Source organism: Myotis myotis, unplaced genomic scaffold, assembly GCF_014108235.1.
Source record: "Myotis myotis isolate mMyoMyo1 unplaced genomic scaffold, mMyoMyo1.p scaffold_m19_p_29, whole genome shotgun sequence".
Lineage (NCBI taxonomy): Eukaryota > Metazoa > Chordata > Mammalia > Chiroptera > Vespertilionidae > Myotis > Myotis myotis.
Window position 1 is genome coordinate 2,406,195 of NW_023416334.1, and position 20,706 is coordinate 2,426,900.

Here is a 20,706-nt window from a genome sequence, read left to right on the forward strand (position 1 = left end):
CTGCCTTTGAGAATGATGCCTGTTATGTGCTCACTCCTGTGGAATGCTGGAATATCTACATGAAGAAAGCACTTCACAAGCACAGGCAACCTTGGGTTTTAACACAACTGCAACCTGGGACTAACAGTTACTATAGAGTTCTCTATTAAAAAAAGAGCTACCTCCAATTCGTTCTGAAAAAGGCAGAGCTTAATAAACACAAGTGAGAAATAATACAGCTTCCTGAAATCCAACAAGAAAAACACAAGGCAACTGAAAAAGGAATAGTAGGAATATGCAATTCACAGAATAAAACTACAAAAAGGACATTAAACAAATAAAAAAGAGTCAACCTCACTAAGACAGAGAATAATGCCAAGTAAGCTCTATCGCTCCGTCCGTCCCATTGGTGAGGCAGCGGTCTGACGGCACCCCCCTGGGTAAGTGTGGGGGAGGCGCCCTCTGTGCTCTATAAGCAAGGTGCAGCCAATCGGGAGAGCTACCTTCAGTCCACCAGGTCCACCTTAGAGCTCCATCCGAAAGAAACGCACAAATGTGTGTACACTCTCCCTCCTTGTGCCCCCCACTAACGCCTATTTGTAGTAACCAGAAAATAAAAACAAGCATCTGATCAAGCAAAACCTGATATTATATATAACTATGAGACTCTGTGTAGCCATTTTAAAGAATGCAGTAGTTGCTGAACAATGTCTATGTTACACTGTAGAGTAGAAAAAGTTGCAGGACAATTTGAAAAATATGATGTAATTTGTATTGAACTATACATGTGTATATAAATATATATATACATAAACAAGCATTCAAACGTGCAAAAGGAACTTGCAGAAGATTTAGAAGGATACACAGCAAACTCTCATTATCCCTAGCAGGGGAAGGCCTAGGGGGAATTTATTTTCTACTTTATGTACATCTATTCTGATTGCATCTCCTTCCTCTCACAGAACAAATATAACTTCCATAGTTTTTCTTTTCTTTTTAAAATATGTTGTATTATTTAATATATTCTTATTTTTTATATATATTTTTAAATTTTTTATTTCAGAGAGGAAGGGAGAGGGAGAGATAAAAACATCAATGATGAGAGAGAGAACCATTGATCAGCTGCCTCCTGCACGCTCCATATTGGGGATCGAGCCCGCAACCCAGGCATGTGCTCTTGACCAGAATCGAACGTAGGAACCAGATAGTACTAAATATATTCTTATTGATTTCAGAAAAGGGAAAGGGAGAGAGAAACATCAATGATGAGAGAGAGATCCCACTGATCAGCAGCCTCCTGCATGCCCTCTTCTGGGGATTGAGCCCGCAACCTGGGCATGTGCCCTGACCAGGAATTAAACCAACTGACTGGTTCATAGGTCAATGCTCAACCACTGAACCACACCAGCTGAGCAAAATATGTTTTATTGATTTCAGAGAGGAAGGGAGAGGCGGGGAGAGATAGAAACATCAATGATGACAGAGAAACATTGATCCGTTGCCTCCTGCATGACCCACATGGGGGATCGAGCCTGCAACCTGGGCACATGCCCTGATCAGAATCAAACCGGAGACCTCTAGGTGCATGAGACGATGCTCAACCAACTCAGCCACAGAGGTCAGGCCCATAGTTTTTCTTTTAAATATAATTTTAAATATATATAAAAAAGAAAAATGATACAGCACTGCACAGGCACCTATGATGCACTAGTAATTTTCTAATTTCCTATTATAACAAATGTTCTCATTGTCATTGACAAAAAAGGCTCAATAATGGCAATACATAAAACAGAAAGAGTTCAAATAAATAGCATTGTATTAACAAAGAGTAAAGCTCAGTGTAATGAAACATACCTAGGCATTAAGCTTCTGTGTTTTTCATAAAACATCCTTAAGTCTTGAGGACTATTGGCCTGTTTAAAAAAAAAAAAAAAAGGTTTAATTTACTAAATAACAGGGACAAAAATTCTAAAGCATATGATTGATGTTTACATTCTTGCTATAGAACATAGATTCTGAACTTGGAAGCCACAGATTGCTGAACAAGCCATAGAGGCCACCAGGCACTTAATAAAAACTCTGAAATGATATGCAAATTCTACATATCTGGGCACTGAGGTCAAACACTCAAGAGGCCCGAAACTTAGAAAAGATTAAAAACCACTATTCTAGAGGTTAAGAGCTAATGTTCATGGCCTATCCAACAGGCACACTGCTACTGTGTAAAACCAGGGTGTATTTAACCTTAAGACCTTCGAGGGATTCCAGGAGGAGAACTAAGAATCCCGCTACTCTTCCTACTCTTCCGTCTCTCCACAAGGAGCAAGCAGCACTCCCAGAAAGAGCTGCCGAATGAGTGAAGCTGCTGGTGCAGACAAACTGACTCTGAAAACTAACTGCCTGATCTGGCTGTGTCACTGAGTTTTAAATACCATCTTAGGCTAATAAGTTCACTTGGATCCAGCATTCAGATTCAAAAAACCTCTATGCAAATATGCAATACAAACTCAAGAGGAATCATCATGATTACATTCTAGACTCGCAGCCGTGGGCAAACTACGGCCCGCGGGCCGGATCCAGCCCGTTTGAAATGAATAAAACTAAAAAAAAAAAAAAAAAGGCCGTACCCTTTTATGTAATGATGTTTACTTTGAATTTATATTAGTTCACATAAACACTCCATCCGTGCTTTTGTCCCGGCCCTCCGGTCCAGTTTAAGAACCCATTGTGGCCCTCGAGTCAAAAAGTTTGCCCACCCCTGCTCTAGAGGGCCTCTTTTTGACAGGGTGTTAGGGCAAAAGAGGAAACGGAGACAGACTCAAAATAATTTCCATAAAACCTAAGCAACTAGCTCTCTGAGCCAGCAGTGATAGGTATAGCTATCTGAAGACAGTTTCCAGTGATATTCTCAGGCTAGCCGTAGCCCTACTTGGATTCCAAAACCCCAAAACCAGTCTAAGCAGGAAACGCTGACATCACAATTCAAACCCACTAGTTTCCAATACCCTGGAAAACCTGTAACGGGCTCAGTCCAACTACAAAGGAAAGGTAGATAAAAAATTTTAAAGAACTGTTTTGGCTCACTACAGCAGTTTTTGCCTGTAACTAAATCAAAATAAGTCACAAAGGAATCAAAAACACTGCTTTCAAACTATTCTCCATTTTATAAGTCAAAGGCAAATGCAAAATGAGAAGATCCCAAAACTGATCACATAAGAAAAAGTCAGGATACCTGAAACGGTGGTTTTCCAACAAGGCATTGGTATATTACTGTTCCTATGCTCCACAAGTCTGCCTTAGCATCATAATGTTGAGACATAATAACCTCAGGAGCCTGGGGTAAGAAAGTTCAAGAGAGAGAGCATTATGTTATTTACATAATTAATATGCACATATTAATTAACTGGAAAACAAAACTAAAATAAACAAAAAACATTGTGATATTTTCCTAATTAAAATGAAACTGTAATGAATACAGAACTACTTTCTTACACTGACATTTACTGGTAAATCTCAAAAACAATGTTGCATGAAAAGAAGTTGTAGAAACAAGCATTTTTATATATTATGAAATACAGTAAGAGTACTAAAATAATAATAAAGAAATACACACAGCAATTACAGGATAGAGGTTACTTCTGGGGGAGGAGAGAAGTGGGAAATGGGAAGTGGGAAAAGGGAGAGGTACAATAGAAACTCGGACTGTCACTGAAATAATCTTTCTAAAAAAGAAATCAAGGCAAACATGGCAAAATGTTAACTTTGCTAAATATAGATGGTAGGAACACGTGTTTGCTATACTAATCCTTTTTTTTCTGTCACTTGAAAGCTTTTAAAATAACAGAAAAACTGTACTACAAAACACAATAAAAATTTTCTTAAAAACAAAGGCATTTATTTATCTGCTGCTTTGCTATAGCCATTTTCTCACCTCTCATTAGATGCTGCTTTTTAAAAATACCATCAATCAGGACAAGCATTAAACAGAAATGTGAAATATATTAAAGATAGTGAAATTTTACTTTCCAGGCATAACATTTTTATTGTCCCTTGTAAATTTCTTATTGAGTCAATTTCCTTTAAAAACCAGTTCAAACACTCTCTCTACCCTCAAAGCTATTAGCCCAAGGCCGGGCTAATTTCATACTCAACAAGTGAAAAATAATTTCTAAATTATATTAAGTTAAAAATTTTGTATATAAGCAGTAAAATTATGATCAAGAAAGTAAATCTAATGTAAAATTTTTTTCAACTTTGATTACTAGTTCCCTTGATTTCAAAGTTGATTTTAGATGAGACAAAATCCTAATTAAAAATAAATCCATTTTAAACTTAGAATTGAAACAGGTACATTTATTTACTACGCAGGATATTTCTAAGCATAATACTTCACATTAGTTTAGAAGTTTCATAGCCTAACCCAGTGATGGCGAACCTATGGCACGCGTGTCAGAGGTGACACGCGAACTCATTTTTTTGGTTGATTTTTCTTTGTTAAATGGCATTTAAATATATAAAATAAATATCAAAAATATAAGTCTTTGTTTTACTATGGTTGCAAATATCAAAAAATTTCTATATGTGACACGGCACCAGAGTTAAGTTAGGGTTTTTCAAAATGCTGACACGCTGAGCTCAAAAAGTTCGCCATCACTGGCCTAACCCCATCAGACCTGGCAATATGCATATGAAAGAATAAAGAGGAAAGCTAAGATTGTTCGGCTTTAAGTGTGACACTGAGTAAAAAAGCTTCTACAATATAGGGATCTCATCAAGAGAGACAATATGCAAAAAATTAATGTATCCTACAGCTGAAGAGATGCCCCAAAAAGTGTTTTGTAAGTATTCCTAATATTACACATCAAGTATAGCATGCCCATACTTCATCAATTTTTATTTTCAATTTAATCTAGTAGGAAATTTCTACAATAATTAATTTTTAATTTATTTTAAAATATTTTTTATTGATTGATTTTAGAGAGAAGGGAAGTGAGAGAAAGGGAGAGAGACACAAATGAAAGGTACACTGATGGGCTGCCTGCTGCACACCCCCTACTGGGAATCCAGCCTGAAACCCGGCATGTGCCCTGACAGGAAAGGAACCTGTGACTTTTTGGTGCACAGGACTGCGTTCAACCAACTGAGCCACACCGGCCAGGGCAATAACTAATTAAAAAACAAAATTAAAACCAATGGGCAAAGATGACTAACTATTACAGTCCACTGTGCTAAAGCAAAAGGTGTCTGTATTATAGCATTATCAGTAACATAATTAATGCTAGTGGCATAAATAACAATTCAGACTCTATAAAAACTGACATCCTACATGGGAACAACCGTTATACTTACCATGCTATGGCTGTAAACACACAAGAATGCGGACACTCACTCACCATGTACATTGGGGATCCGCACAGTGTTGCAGCCATCATGTTACTATGTAGGTAACGAGCAAAACCAAAATCCGCTATTTCACAAAATAAAAAGAAGAAAAACAAATGATACTTTTGCTCACACTTAACACAGATCATGTAATTCTTCAGGAGATAAGAGGGCACAAAAGAAATTAACAGCCATTGAATAAGACTGTTTACCAAAGAAAAAAGTAGCTACTTCAATTTTGACAAGCTAAGAAATAGTAGTAGTCAGCAACTGTACAAGTCAGTGCTCTGCCAGTTTTGTAACCAAGGAGAAAGCATCAAGCTTTGCAAGGGAAAACGCTAATTATAATAAATAATTCATTAATATAGCTCTCATTAAATATCAATACCAGGTGTAGAATTTGAACTGTTTTTGTCCAGCAGATATCAGATAACATTAGAAAATTTTAAAATATTGCTAAGAAATTATTTTTCTAAAAGCCATAAAAAAAGTTTTTTAAAAAATCTAGCATTACAAACTGCTTCAAATAATTTTGAGATACAAGAGCACTAAAAAACCTGCCAAATAAGAAGGCTGAACTGAACGGTCTTATGTTAAAATCCCGAGTTGTAGAACTGGATTATGGCTTTGCCACCAACAACTGCAGTACTTCCGCTTCCCTCGGACGAGAAGCAGGATCTCCTAACCTGAGCCCCTGCCCAAAATTTAGCATATGCTGCCAATAATGTAAAGTGTTCGCTATCGCATACCTCACTGACCTCAATAAAAACTTTCAAAGTGCATCACAAAATCACTCATTCTCACAAAGTTGAACTATAATTATTTAAAAACACTGAGTCTCAAAAATGTTCTTTGCATGAAACACTGCACAGCCATTTACCTATTTTGATACGAATACCACTGACACCGGACTTCCTGCGATTGGCGTACGACAGCAAGATGTTCTGTGGTTTGAGATCCCTGTGGATGATGCCTTTGCCGTGCAGAACCCGCATGGCAGCTGCAATCTGGTGCAGAAACACTCTGATGGTGTCTTCACTAAGAGTTCCTTTAGCTGGTAGGAAAGGAGTCGCATAAATATTTAACCACAAAAAATCAAATACCATCTGTACATGCCAGCAACAGAAGTGATTTGCTAAGGAGACCATGGAAGAAACTGGATTCAAATTTTCTCCCCCTTTTTTTACTTTAGTAATTTAAGTCTCTGAAGAGATATCAGATATCTCAAAAGTTTTAATTAGTTTGTTGTAAAGGGAACTGATTTACATTTGCATCTTGTTTTCACTGGTGTTTATGTTTGTTTTTCCTTTCTCATTTCCCTCAATATAACAGGTGCTCAACAAATGTGAGTCCCCTCTACAAGCCAAAAAGTAAGTTCCCCTTCATTTTAGTTAAATATCTGGGTCAATGTCCACATTTAATTCCAACCACTTTATGAGCACAAACTTAAAACAGGTGAAATGCTTGAACGGAGAGACTTGGCCATTACTGCCACTTAGACCTGTCAGGAGTCTGTGTTCCCACATCTGCCTCCTTTAACCTCCCTCCTGACTCACACTCCTGTTCCACCACAGGATCCTTCATACCTAAAGACACCTTTAAGAAGAAATGTTTTAACCTGTTCTCACTACTATAAAAAGGTAGCAGGAATGTTATTTTTGAGGGCAGTCGTTATCCAGTCAGTAAACACTGCAGTGTTTCTGTATGTACGCCGGACTGTGCAATGCTTAATGAACAGCTTGGTCTGGAGTCAGGGTGCCTCTGCTCAAATCCTAGCTCCTCACCTGCTTTGTGTGACCCTGGAGATTATCCCGCTGTGCCCACCCCGCATCCATAAAAAGCTGAAAATAAACCAACCACGCTGGATTTCTGTGACAATCAAACAGAACAGCACATTTAATAATGAAGACTTTAAATAAGTATTCAAATATAGTCAGTACACAAATATAAACTTCTTATTGCAACGAATCTAAAAGTCACAAGTAGCCCTGGCCAGGTAGCTCAGTTGGTTAGGCAGTGGTTCTCAACCTTCTGACCCTTTAAATACAGTTCCTCATGTTGTGACCCAACCATACAATTATTTTCGCTGCTACTTCATAACTGCAATTTTGCTACTGTTATGAATTGTAATGTAAATATCCGATATGCAGGATGGCCTTAGGCGACCCCTGTGAAAGGGTCGTTCGACCCCCAAAGGGGTCGCGACCCACAGGTTGAGAACCGCTGCTCTAAATCATCCATACAACTCTAGAATATGTTCTATATAACCTTTCCATATGCAATTAAGATAAAGAAGCTAAAAATAACATTAACACTTGGAACAAATGAAATATTATGGTTTTAAAATCATCTTAAAGGCATGTTAAATGACACTTTGTACCTTTTTAACATCTTGAAATAAAATAAATCCTTTTGGTTTAAAAATTATGGAATACTGCCTGGCTCGGGTGGGTCTGTGGATAAGTGTCAACCCAGGAACCAAGAAGTCGCTGGTTCGATTCACGGTCAGGGCACATACCTGGGTTGTGGGCTTGATCTCCAGTGAGGGGCGTGCAGGAGGCAGCCAATCAATGATGTTCCTTTCTCATCAATATTTCTCTCTCTCTATCCCTCTCCCTTCCCCTCTCTAAAAATCAATAAAACATATTTGAAAAGTAAATCGCAATACACTTGTCTCTCAGTATCATTGGGGTGACCCCTGCCAATAACAAAATCCATAGACCCTCAGGGCCTTTATAACAATGTACACTGTTGGCACCCTGCATCTGTGGATTCCCAACCTCAGATCAAAAATACTGTTTCCAGGGATCTGGTCAAGACGACAAAGTATGTAAGCAGTGTGCTCACCTCTTCCCATGACCACATCAAAATTACACCTAGAGCCCTAGCCAATTTGGCTCAGTGGATGGAGCATTGGCCTGCGGGCTTGATCCCCAATGGGGAGTGTGCAGGAGGCAGCCAATCAATGATCCTCTCACATCATTGATGTTTCTATCTCTCTCTCCCTGTCCCTTCCTCTCTGAAATCAATAAAAATATGTTTTAAAAAATTACACCTAGATTATAGAACAATCAACCTGGAGAATTGTCTGAAGACAAGTTGAACAGAAGTCCTATAACTGAGAAACTAAAAAAGAAGCCACAGAGAGACTGGTAGGAGGGGCAAAGACACGAAATGGGCTGGTCCCACATGCCCAAGTGGTTGAGAATCAGGATGAATATCTCAACTGCAGAAGGGGTCCCAGCCCCACACAAGTTCCCCAGCCTGGGGCACCACTGCCAGGAGCCACATCTGGCTATGAAGAGCAGCAGGGATTCTATGCATCCAGGTGAGACGGAAGGCTGCTGGTGTCTTCCTAAAGGGCCCCCAACACAGACTCACCTGCTCATGGGCACTTGCCCTGGGCCCTGCCCTGGTGGAGGGCCAGCAGCTCAGGAGGCGCCAGAGACATACGGGGAAAAACTGAGTATGGGGCTTCTGCAACGGTTATAGGGACAGCCACTATTTTTTAAAAAATATTCTGTAATTGATTTCACAGAGGAAGGGAGAGGGAGAGAGAGATAGAAACATCAATGAGAGAGAATCATTGATCAGCTGCCTCCAGCCCACCCCACACTGGGGAACGAGCCTACAACCCAGGCATGTGCCCTGACCGGGAATCAAACTGTGACCTCCTGGTTCAAAGGTGGATGCTCAACCACTGAGCCACGCCAGCCAGACAGGACAGCCACTATTATGTCTGTGTTGAACCTTCCTTGCACACCGCCAGCAAGCGGCACCATTTTTCCTGTGTTGAGTCCTCCCCTCAAAAAAAACTTTTTAAGAAAATCTGAATCTGCCTGGTGAACACCACAGGCTCCATCCTAATGACACCCCTGAGATCCTGCCAAACCCAATTCTCACACTGCGAGAGGCTCTTTCCGGATCACACAGCCAGCCTGGGTCACGCTCTAGTCTTCCTTAAAAAACTCTCAAGTTCTGCAGGCCTTGGTGTGTCCAGTGCCTTTTGCCAAGTGGCCCCAAACAGCACTGCTGCCAAATCTAAACCTGCATTAACCTAGTAAACAACACTCACCCCACCCTGTGACTCTGAGACCCCACCTCACACAACTCAGGTACCAGCAGAGGCTCTTGCAGCGGCTGTGCCTCACGGGCAGTCGCCAGGTGGCAGCAGGACTCAGGAGCCCTACGTCTTCTGCTAAGCAGCCCAAGGCCTCAATGGGAAAACACTAAAAGCATGTCCCCTAAGAACAGGAACAAGACAGGAATGTCCGCTTTCACCACTCTTATTCAACATAGTACTGGAAGCCCCAGCCACAGCAATCGGACAAAAAGAAGAAATAAAAGGCATCCAAATTGGAAAGGAGGACGTAAAACTCTCATTTTTTGCTGATGATGTGATACTGTACATAGAAAACCCTAAAGCCTACACCAGAATACTACTAGATTTTAATAAATGAATTTAGCCATGTAGCAGGATACAAAATCAATACCCAAAAGTCGATGGCTCTTTTATACACTAATACTGAATACTCAGAAAGAGAGACTAAACAAGCAATCCCATTTACTATTACAACAAAAAAATTACGATAATTAGGAATAAACTTAACCAAGGAGGTAAAAGACTTTTACTCGGAAAACTACAGGACGTTGAAAAAAGAGATAGAAGGAGATATAAACAAGTGAATTGGTAGAATCAACTTCGTTAAAATGTCCATACTACCCAAGGCCATCTACAGATTCAATGCAATCCCTATTAAAATACCAACAGCATATTTCACAGATCTAGAACAAATACTCCAAAAATTTATATGGAATCAAATAAGACCCCAAATAGCTGCAGCAATCTTGAGAAAGAAGAACAAAGTTGGAGGAATCACAATACCAGATATCAAGTTATACTACAAAGCTCCGTAACCAAAACAGCCTGGTACTGGCACAAAAACAGACCAGTGGAACAGAACAGAGACCCCAGAAATTGGCCCAAACCATTACGCTCAATTAATATTTGACAAAGGAGGCAAGAGCATACAATGGAGTCAAGACAGTCTCTTCAATAAATGATGTTGGGAAAATTGGATAGATACATGGAAAAAAATCACACTAGACCACCAACTTAAACCATACACAAGAATAAACTCAAAATGGATGAAAGACTTAAATGTAAGTCGAGAAACCATAAAAATCCTAGGAGAAACCATAGGCAGGAAAATCTCAGACATCTCTCATAGCATGTTTACAGATACATCTCCTAGGGCAAAGGAAACTAAGGAGAAAATAAGCAAATGTGACTATATCAAACTAAAAAGCTTCTGCACAACAAAAGAAACAATCAACAAAATGAAAAGGGAGAACATATTTGGCAATAATACATCTGATAAAGGGTTAATAACCAAAATATATAAGGAACTCATATAACAAAAGGAAGACAAACAATCCAATCACAAAATGGGCAAAGGACCTAAATAGACCCTTCTCCAAGGTGGACACACAGACAGCCAAGAGACATATGAAAAAATGCTCAAAGTCTCTGATCATCAGAGATACAAATTAAAACAACAATGGGATTCACCTCACACCTGTCAGAATGGCTACCATCAACAAATGACAAATGTTGGCAAGGATATAGAGAAAAGGGAACCCCGGTACCCTGCTGGTGGGAATGCAGGCTGGTGCAGCCATTATGGAAAACAGTATGGAGCTTCCTCAAAAAATTAAATATGGAACTGCCATTTGATCCAGTGACCCCACTTCTAGGAATATATCCTAAGAAACCCAAAACACCATTCAGAAAGAATATGTGCACCCCTATGTTGATAGCAGCATAATTTACAATAGCCAAGATCTGGAAATAGCCAAGTACCCATCACTAGATGAGTAGATAAAAAGCTGTGGTACATTTACACTATGGGATACTATGCAGCAGTAAAAAAGAGGATCTCCTACCCTTTGAGACAGCATGGCGAGACCTGGAGAGTATCATGCTAAGTGAAATAAGCCAGTCAGAGAAAGACAAGTATCACATGATCTCACTCATACATGGAATCTAAGTAACAAAATAAACTGATGAACAGAGTGGATCCAGAGACATAGAATCATGGAACAGAAAGCAGAATCTCAGAGAGAAGGCAGGGCAGGTGTGTGGGTGGGAGGTAATCAACCAAAGACCTGGTATGTATATATGCATAACCCATGCACATGGACAATTAGGTGATGAAAGCCTGGGGCAGGGAGCATGGGCAGATTGGAGGGGCCTAATGGGGGAAAAAGGAGACATATTTAATACTTCCAACAATAAATTTTTTAAGTGTTTTTATGAAACCATCAACAAAACCAAAGGACAACATACTAATTGGGAGAAATATTCACCATTAATACATCTGGTAAGGGATTAATATCCCAAATAGATAAGAAACTCTTACAACTTAAATACACACACAAAATCAAATTAGACATATGAAAAGATGGCTAACAGACATATGAAAAGATGTTTAACTTCACTAATTATCAGAAAAATACAGATTAATGCCCAGCCAGGCATGGCTCAGTGGCTGAGTGTCGACCTATGAACCGGTGGTTGAGGTCACGGTTTAATTCCCAGTCAGGGCACATGCTAGGGTTGTGGGCTCAATCCCCAGTGTGGGGCGTGCAGGAGGCAGCCGATCAATGATTCTGTCTCATCACTGATGTCTCTCTCTCTCTCTCTTTCTCTCTCTCTCTCTCTCCCTTCCTTCCTATCTGAAATCAATAAAAATATATATTTTTTAAAAGAAAAATACAAATTAATTCAGAATTTGTTATCACCTCATACCTGTCAGAATGGCTATCATCAATAAATCAACAAACAACAAATACTGTCGAGGATGTGGACAAAAAGGAACCTTGGTGCACTGTTGGTGGAAATGCAGATTGGTGCAGTCACTATGGAAAACTGTATGAAAGTTCCTCGCAATTCCATTTCTGGGTATTTTTCTGCAGAAATCCAAAACATTAATTTGAAAAGGTAGTATGTACACCTATGTTTGTAGTAGGGTTATTTAAAATAGCCAATATATGAAAACAACCTAGTGGTCATCAATAGATGATTGGATAAAAAAGTGGTGGTACATATATATGATGGAATATTACTTGGCCATAAAAAAGAACAAAATCTTACCACTTATAACATGGATGGACCTAGAGGGTATTATGCTAAATGAAATAAGTCAGACAGAGAAAAACAAATGTCATATTATTTCACTTGTATGTGGAATCTAAAGAACAAAATAAATAAACAAAATAGAAAAAAAAGACTCATAGATACAGGAACAACTTCAAGCGTACCAACATCCAAATTATAGGGGTGCCAGAAGAAGAGAGAGAGCAAAATATTGAAAACCTATTTGAAGAAATAATGACAGAAAACTTCCCCTACCTGGTGAAAGAAATAGACTTACAAGTCCAGGAAGCGCAGAGAACCCCAAACAAAAGGAATCCAAAGAAGACCACACCAAGACACATCATAATTAAAATGCCAAGAGCAAAAGACAAAGAGAGAATATTAAAAGCAGCAAGAGAAAAAAAGTCAGTTACCTACAAAGGAGTACCCAGACTGTCAGCTGATTTCTCAACAGAAACTTTGCAGGCCAGAAGGGAGTGGCAAGAAATATTCAAAGTGATGAATGCCAAGAACCTACAACCAAGATTACTTTACCCAGCAAAGCTATCATTCAGAATTGAAGGTCAGATAAAGAGCTTCACAGATAAGAAAAAGCTAAAGGAGTTCATCACCACCAAACCAGTATTATATGAAATGCTGAAAGGTATCCTTTAAGAAGAGGAAGAGGAAGAAAAAGGTAAAGATACAAATTATGAACAACAAATATGCATCTATCAACAAGTGAATCTAAGAATCAAGTGAATAAATAATCTGACGAAAAGAATAAACTGGTGAATATAATAGAATCAGGGGCATAGAAAGGGAGTGGACTGACTATTCTCGAGGGGGGGAAAGGGGTGTGGGGGGTGCAGGAAGAGACTGGACAAAAATCATGCACCTATGGATGAGGACAGTGGGGGGGGGGGGGTAAGGGCAGAGGGTGGGGTGGGAACCGGGTGGAGGGGAGCTATGGGGAGAAAAAAGAGGAACAAATGTAATAATCTGAACAATAAAGATTTAATTAAAAAAGAAAATAATTTTATGGTTGGAGGTCACAACATGACGAACTGTATTTAAAGGGCCAGAAAGCCCTAACCGGTTTGGCTCAGCGTATAGAGCGTCGGCCTGCAGACTCAAGGGTCCCAGGTTCGATTCCAGTCAAGAGCATGTACCTTGGTTGCGGGCACATCCCCAGTGAGGGGTGTGCAGGAGGCAGCTGATCAATGTTTCTCTCTCACAGATGTTTCTAACTCTCTATCCCTCTCCCTTCCTCTCTGTAAAAAAATCAATAAAATATTTTTTTTTTTAAAAAAAAAAAGGCCAGAAGGTTGAGAACCACTGGATTTTTTTTAGAACAAAATTTAATGTCTTTTCTTTTTTTAAAAATATATTTCTTTATTGATTTCAGAGAGGAAGGGAGGAGAGAGATAGAAACATCAATGATGAGAGAGAATCATTGATCGGCTGCCTCTTGCACACCCCCCACTGGAGATCAAGCCCACAACCGAGGCATGTGCCCTTGACCGAGATCGAACCTGGGACCCTTCAGTCCACAGGCTGATGCTCTATCCACTGAGCCAAGCCGGCTAGGGCTTTTTTTTTTTTTTTTTTAATATGTTTGTAGCTCTGACCAGTTTGCCTCAGTGAATGGAGCGTTGGCCTGCAGACTGAAGGGTCCCAGGTTCAATTCTGGTCAAGGGCATGTACCTTGGCTGCGTGCACATCCCCAGTAGGGGGTATGCAGGAGGCAGCTGATTGATGTTTCTCTCTCATCGATGTTTCTAACTCTCTATCCCTCTCCCTTCCTCTCTGTAAAAAAATAAAATATATTTTAAAAACATAAATAAATATGTTTGTAATTGATTTTACAGAGAGGAAGGGAGAGAGACAGAAACATCAATGATGAGAGAAAGTCATTAATTGGCTGCCTCCTGCATGCTCCCTACCAGGGATCGAGCTGGAAACCTGGAGGAAACCTGGGGAGCTATGGGGAGAAAAAAGAGGAACAACTGTAATAATCTGAACAATAAAGATTTAATTAAAAAAGAAAATAATTTTAATCAAACCGTGACCTACTGGTTCATGGGTCAAACCGTGACCTACTGGTTCATGGGTCAATGCTCAACCACAGAGCCACACTGGCTGGGCTATATGTCTTTTCTAGTGTTTTGAAACAAGAACTGTGGCAGACTATGACAGGTATTTTCGGACATAGCGTCTTTGCAGTATATATTTGTCACAAGCATTTTCGCCACAAAACTAATTGGCTATAAGGAAATTTTGCTGTAAAAGAGATAAATTAACCAGTTGAAAGTTTGGGGTTTTTTGTTGTTGTTGTTACTGTTAGGTTTCATTGCTCTATTGATAAAGTTCTCACTGTTACTCCCATTCTCGTATTATATATAAATCACAGCCAGCCCTCATAATGACCTACACAGTACCAAGTAGATGTGGTGGGGTCTTAAAATAGTTAGCATTTCTTTCAGATGATGATAATTTGCCCCAACAGTTTCTTATTTTAAAATACATTGGGAATGCCCTAGCTGGTTTGGCTCAGTGGATAGATCGACGGCCTATAGACTAAAATACATTGGGAGACAGAGGGTGTGGGCCTTCTTTGGGGGAATATGGTTGAGCCCACGTTTCCCACAGAATAAAGGCAAGTGCTTAGTTACAATCCATAAAATAAAATCAGTTATTTACACAGTATTGCCATGAATATACACACATTTTAAATGCGTATAATTATTTCATATTTCACAATAGGATTTTTTATTTTGTTACTCATTTTTTCATGTTTCATTATAACCTTTTAAAGATGCCTTTTATTTGTCACTAAAGGCCCGGCACACGAAATTCATGCACGGGCACGGTCTCTAGGCCTGGCCTGTGATCAGGGCCATCTTCCCCAGCTGCCCACAGCCAGCCCCGCCCTCCACCCGCCACCTACCCCTGGTTCCCCATTCACCATCGGGTGATGGAAGCCTGGCGGCCAGGGAAAAGGACCAAGAGGTGGTCAGTGTGCCTCATAGTGACTGGTCCAGCGGTTGTTCTGCTGTTAGGGTCAATTTGCATATTACCCTTCTATTATATAGAATGATTTTACCTTTTTCATTGCAAAATTGCCTATAGGCAATTGTTTATTTGGCAAAAATGTTTGGGGGGAAAATGCTCGCAGCAAAGATGTCTACGGAAAAGCTGATTATGGCAGAAGTACCTAGAACCAGCGCAAACAGGGAGCAGGGAGAGGTTAAATAACTTGACCAAAATCAGACACAATGAGTAGTGTGAACAGTGAGAGTGCTGCAAACCTGCTGGCCTGTCTGACTCCCATGACCAAGTAAGCTCTTCACACTTCGGTCTCCTTTCTAACACTATTGCTCTGCAACATCACACACAGAGTTCATATCACAGACACAGCGCTGTCAAGCTAACCTGAACATGCTACACCAATACTAGCGCCTATATGAGTGAATTAAACTTCTGTTAATGAAGGAAACTCAAGTTCTAATGAGGGCCCTGCACTGACAAGCTGCCATTCATTCTGACCCCAGAGAAAGGTGCTTTTATCTACATCACTAAGAATGTCAAGGAACTCAAGGCTGAGACTGAGTCTTCCAGCTTCCACTCCTTCCCACCAGTAGTGAGTAAAAGTTCCTGTCTCACTGCTTTCTACTGGAGAATGACATTTAAAAATTTTTTTAACCAAATTTACTTATTTTTAAAAAAGAGAATCTGAGTTGGGATCAATACAAAAACACATGTGTAATAAACTACCAAATTCAGGGTAATGGTTGTCTCTAAAGGGGAAGGCAGGAATGAGTTACAGAAAGACTTTCAGAGCCTCATCTGTATTTATAATTTCTTTTCTTTAATTGTGGGAGTGGAGGATACCAGTGTTTTTTTGTTTTTAAATATTTTTATTGATTTCAGAGAGGATGGGAGAGGGAGAGAGAGAGAAACATCAATGATGAGAGAGAATCATTGATCAGCTGCCTACTGCATGCCCCCCACCGGGGATTGAGCCCAAAACCCAGGCATGTGCCCTTGACTGGAGTCAAACCCACGACCCTTAAGTCCGCAGGCTGACGCTCTATCCACCGAGCCAAACTGGCTAGGGCACCAGTGTTCTTTATATTATTTTCTACACAGCTTTTGAATTTCATCAGTATTTTAAGTTTTGTTGTTGTTATTATTCCTCACCTAAGGATATTTCTTCCATCGATTTTTAGAGAAAATGGAAGGAATGGAGGAAAGAAGGCAGTGAAGAGAGAGGGAGAAGAGGAGGGGGAGAGAAGAGAGAGAGAGAAAGAGAAACATTGATGTGAGAGACACATCAATTGGTTGCCTCCCACACACTCCCCAGACCTGCAACTAAGGTACATGCCACTGACTGGGAATCGAACCCATGTCCCTTCGGTGCACAGGATGACACTGTAACAACTGAGATACCAGCCAGAGCCAATCTCACTTTAAACTGCATTCCCTGTTTACTAGGTGAAACCGAACATCTTTAATATGTTGCTTCTCTTTGGTATACTGTCCATACTTTTTGTGGGTATATTTATCAATGTCTTAGAGTTTATACCATCAGTTCCCATGATCTATTTATAGGTTGAATTATAAGCCTTTCACATATTTCTCTTGCATCTTTAAGGGGTAATCAAGTAGATGCTTACCTCCTCTAACATCATTAAAAAAATAATACTGTTGCTCACCCAGTGTGGCTCAGTGGTTGAACATCGACCTATGGACCAGGAGGTTACAGTTCTATTTGTGGTCAGGGTGGGTGTAGGCTTGATCCCCAGTGGGGGGCATGCAGGAGGCAGCCAATCAGTGATTCTCTCTCATCATTGATGTTTCTCTCTCTCCCTTTCCCTTTCTCTCTGAAATCAATAAAAATATATTTTTTAAAAATACTTCTGAGAGACACAATTTGACCTGAATGCTTATCCTATATGTACACATTTTGGACACAGAATTTCAAAAATGATCTCATACTAAAATCTTACCTCTGTGCCACAAAATATTGTCAATGTTACTTTTAATCCCTTATAACATTTTTTAATTTACATAAAACACTCACATTAATCAACATATTCTTGGATTCATTCTCCCATTACAGTTTTATTTTCATTATGAAAGAAACACCAGGGGCTCAAGGTTCACTGATGGCAACCCCTGAAGAAGAAAAATCTATTTGATTTCTTTCTCTCTGGGGAAGAGGACCCACCTGTCCAACACAGCGAAGGGAGGCATACATAAAGGAAGTAGCGATACACAGTGTAGCATGAGAACAGACTATAGTTAGTCAGCAAAGTGACTATAATTAACCATTGTGGACCAGTAGTTTTATTGCTAGCTTTACCCATTGGCCAGATAAGTTTCTACTGAACGAGTACAAAACAACGTTTTACATAAATGTTAAAGGCACGCTTTAAAATTAAATACCCATTGCCTTTTGAAGTTATTTATTACCTGTTCTTACAAGCTAATATCTTTTTAAAGTATGATACTTTGTAAAACACTGTGTAATATGAAGCGAGAATTCTCGTGATCCGCCCGCAATGTGTTAAGCAAATACACAAATATTTATTGAATATTTCTACATATAAGTGCAGAAAACAGAGATAGCATTTCAGAAGTAACTCTCAGAATTAAACAGATTAGAGTACATCTTTATTGAACACTGACAAACACAAAAATTACCTTGCAAATAATCTGCCAGGTCTCCACCATTGCAATACTGATATATAAAAGAAAGAGTAATTAAAATAAGGACACCAGTTCAAGATTAATCCAATCCACTACCAGTTAATTTTAATTAAAAATTCATTTGTATGTAATGTAAGTCTAGTCTGAAAAACGTAAGTATAGAATCAAAAAATTTTAAGACTATTTTCCTTATAAATAGAATCTAAATCACTGAATCAACTTTATTAATTCAAAATTTCAAATAATTATATACTCTCAATTTTAAAGTGCATATTAATCAAAAGGAATTGAAATAAATTATGCAGAAACTTATATACTACCCACCTCCATCACCAGGAAGACAGAGTTGGGTAATTCCTGAAAAGTAACAACATAAAACATCATTTAGATTAGAAAAAAAAATTAAGCACAAATTTAAAAAGTAACTTTAACAAAAATACTATACTTGTTCATTATTAAACAAATAAAAATAAATCACAATATCCACTAGCAAGTGTAATTTTAAATCCCCACCACAGTGATTTAAGCATCTCAGCTTCAAAGCCAAATCAAATTTTGCTGACACTAATGTAGTCATCAAGAAGTTCAATTCTGGTCGTGGGAAGAACAAAAGAAAAACTCATCTTTTGGTCACGGTTATGGTTATGGTTATGATAAATTTACCATAACCATAACCATAACCAGAGTCCTCAGGGAAGCACTTCTACTTTGAAGGTTCATGGTCTGGAACAATGACTTGGTAATCCTCCCTCCAACACTAAATGCACAGCTTCTGGAATACATCATCCAGGATACTTCATTTTTTTTTCTTTCTGGTTTTTATGTTTATTTGGAGGCAATCCCATTATCTGGGAATTTTTAGGAATTCTCTTGAAAACATTTCATCACATCTTGGTAACAAACTGATTTGAGAAATTTTACCCAGTCTCTCAAATTAATATAGCTCCAGTTCTGTTGCTTGATTAAGCAATTCAATGACTGATTAGCTGATTCTTCAAAAACAATTTTTATAATGTTAATTAAATTTTAAATTGGGCTTCCGCTTCCGCTTCCGTATGGCTTAACTTGAGCCACTGTTCAAATATGACTCAAGAGACAGCCCTTCCAAGTAGCACTTGGCTTCACCAAGATCCTAAATTCAAGAGTAAGGTATTCTGTGGGACTCTCCCCCTCCTCATATGGGAGTCCGTTCTGTGGGACTCTTCCCCCACCCAACATGGGAGTCTGTGCAGTGAGATTCTTCCCCTCCCCACATGGGAGTCTGTACTTGTTCTTCAATAAAGCTCCACCTCTGCTATACAAAATAAAAAGAGTAAGGTATTCTATGGAAAAAGGAGCAATAGGGCAACAAGAAGCAGGTGTAGGGCAGTATTCCTGAGTGTGAGGTCCATGGCGAATTATGTGGTACTGGCTCACAACGAAATAACTACAGAAATTAAGAGTAAGAATTGTTTACAGTTTAAAGTAATTTAACAAAATAATTTTATGTCTGTTAAACCTAATAATAAAAACTATGGACCGTTTGTAGGACCTTTTACATTTCATTGTCAAAGTTCATTTTTATTGGATTTTACAAAAGTACTAGAGTCCCGGTGCACAAAAATTTGTGCACTTGGGGGGGTCCCTCAGCCCAGCCTGTGCCCTCTTGCAGTCTGGGACCCCTTGGGGGATGTCCACCTGCTGGCTTAGGCCCGCTCCCCGGGGGGATCGGGCCTAAGCTGGCAGTCAGACATCCCTCTGGCAGCCCGGGAGCCCTCGGGGGATGTCCACTTACCAGTGGAGAGCAGGCCTAAGCTGCAGTCGGACATCGTTAGCGCTGCTGAGGCGGGAGAGGGTCCCACCACCACCGCTGTGCTGGCAGCTGGCAGCCTGGCTTGTGGCTGAGCAGATCACCCCCTGTGGGAGCGCACTGACCAGCAAGGGGCAGCTCCTGCATTGAGTGTCTGCCCTCTGGTGGTCAGTGTGTGTCATAGTGACCAGTCATTCCCAGTTGTTCTGCTGTTAGGGTCAGTCTGCATATTACCCTTTTACTATATAGGATAGAGGCCTGGTGCATGGGTGACAGCCGGCTGGTTTGCCCTGAAGGGTGTCTCAGATCAGGGTGGGGGTCCCACTGGGGTGCCTGGCCAGCCTGGGTGAGGGGCTGATGACCGTTTTCAGGCTGGCCATGCCCCACAGCAACCCAAGCTCCCATCCTCTCCTTTTTTTCTTTTTTTTCAGCGCCTCCTTGAGCAGAAGCCAGGGCAGGCTGGAAGCAGGTATCTGGGACTTATTTATCTTCTATAATTGAAACTTTGTAGCCTTGAGGAGCAGGAAGCTTGGCTTCCTCCATTGCCAGGGGCAACCCAAGCCTCCTGCTTGCTCCAGCTCCATGGCCACCGCTATCTTAGTTGGGTTAATTTGCATACTCGCTCCTGATTGGCTGGTGGGCGTGGCTTGTGGGTGTGGTGGAGTGACATTTATTTGCATCTTTCTCTTTTATTAGTGTAGAT

General features: G+C 40.0%; 1 protein-coding gene across 11 annotated transcripts in view; it reads right to left on the reverse strand.

The window, feature by feature from the left end:
• LOC118649389 (A-kinase anchor protein 10, mitochondrial) overlaps positions 1 to 20,706 on the reverse strand; it is a 226,142-nt gene that overhangs the window by 70,836 nt on the left and 134,600 nt on the right. For all 11 annotated transcript variants that reach the window (XR_004965634.1, XR_004965633.1, XR_004965635.1 and 8 more), the window contains 6 exons: positions 18,539 to 18,571; positions 18,209 to 18,245; positions 6,242 to 6,415; positions 5,373 to 5,446; positions 3,212 to 3,313; positions 1,834 to 1,892 (listed from right to left, as the gene is read on the reverse strand). Coding sequence is in view for 5 of the 11 variants with exons in the window: in XM_036296394.1 (XP_036152287.1) it covers positions 1,834 to 1,892; positions 3,212 to 3,313; positions 5,373 to 5,446; positions 6,242 to 6,415; positions 18,209 to 18,245; positions 18,539 to 18,571 (479 nt within the window). In the remaining 6 variants the exon portion in view is untranslated. The remainder of the gene's footprint in view (positions 1 to 1,833; positions 1,893 to 3,211; positions 3,314 to 5,372; positions 5,447 to 6,241; positions 6,416 to 18,208; positions 18,246 to 18,538; positions 18,572 to 20,706) is intronic.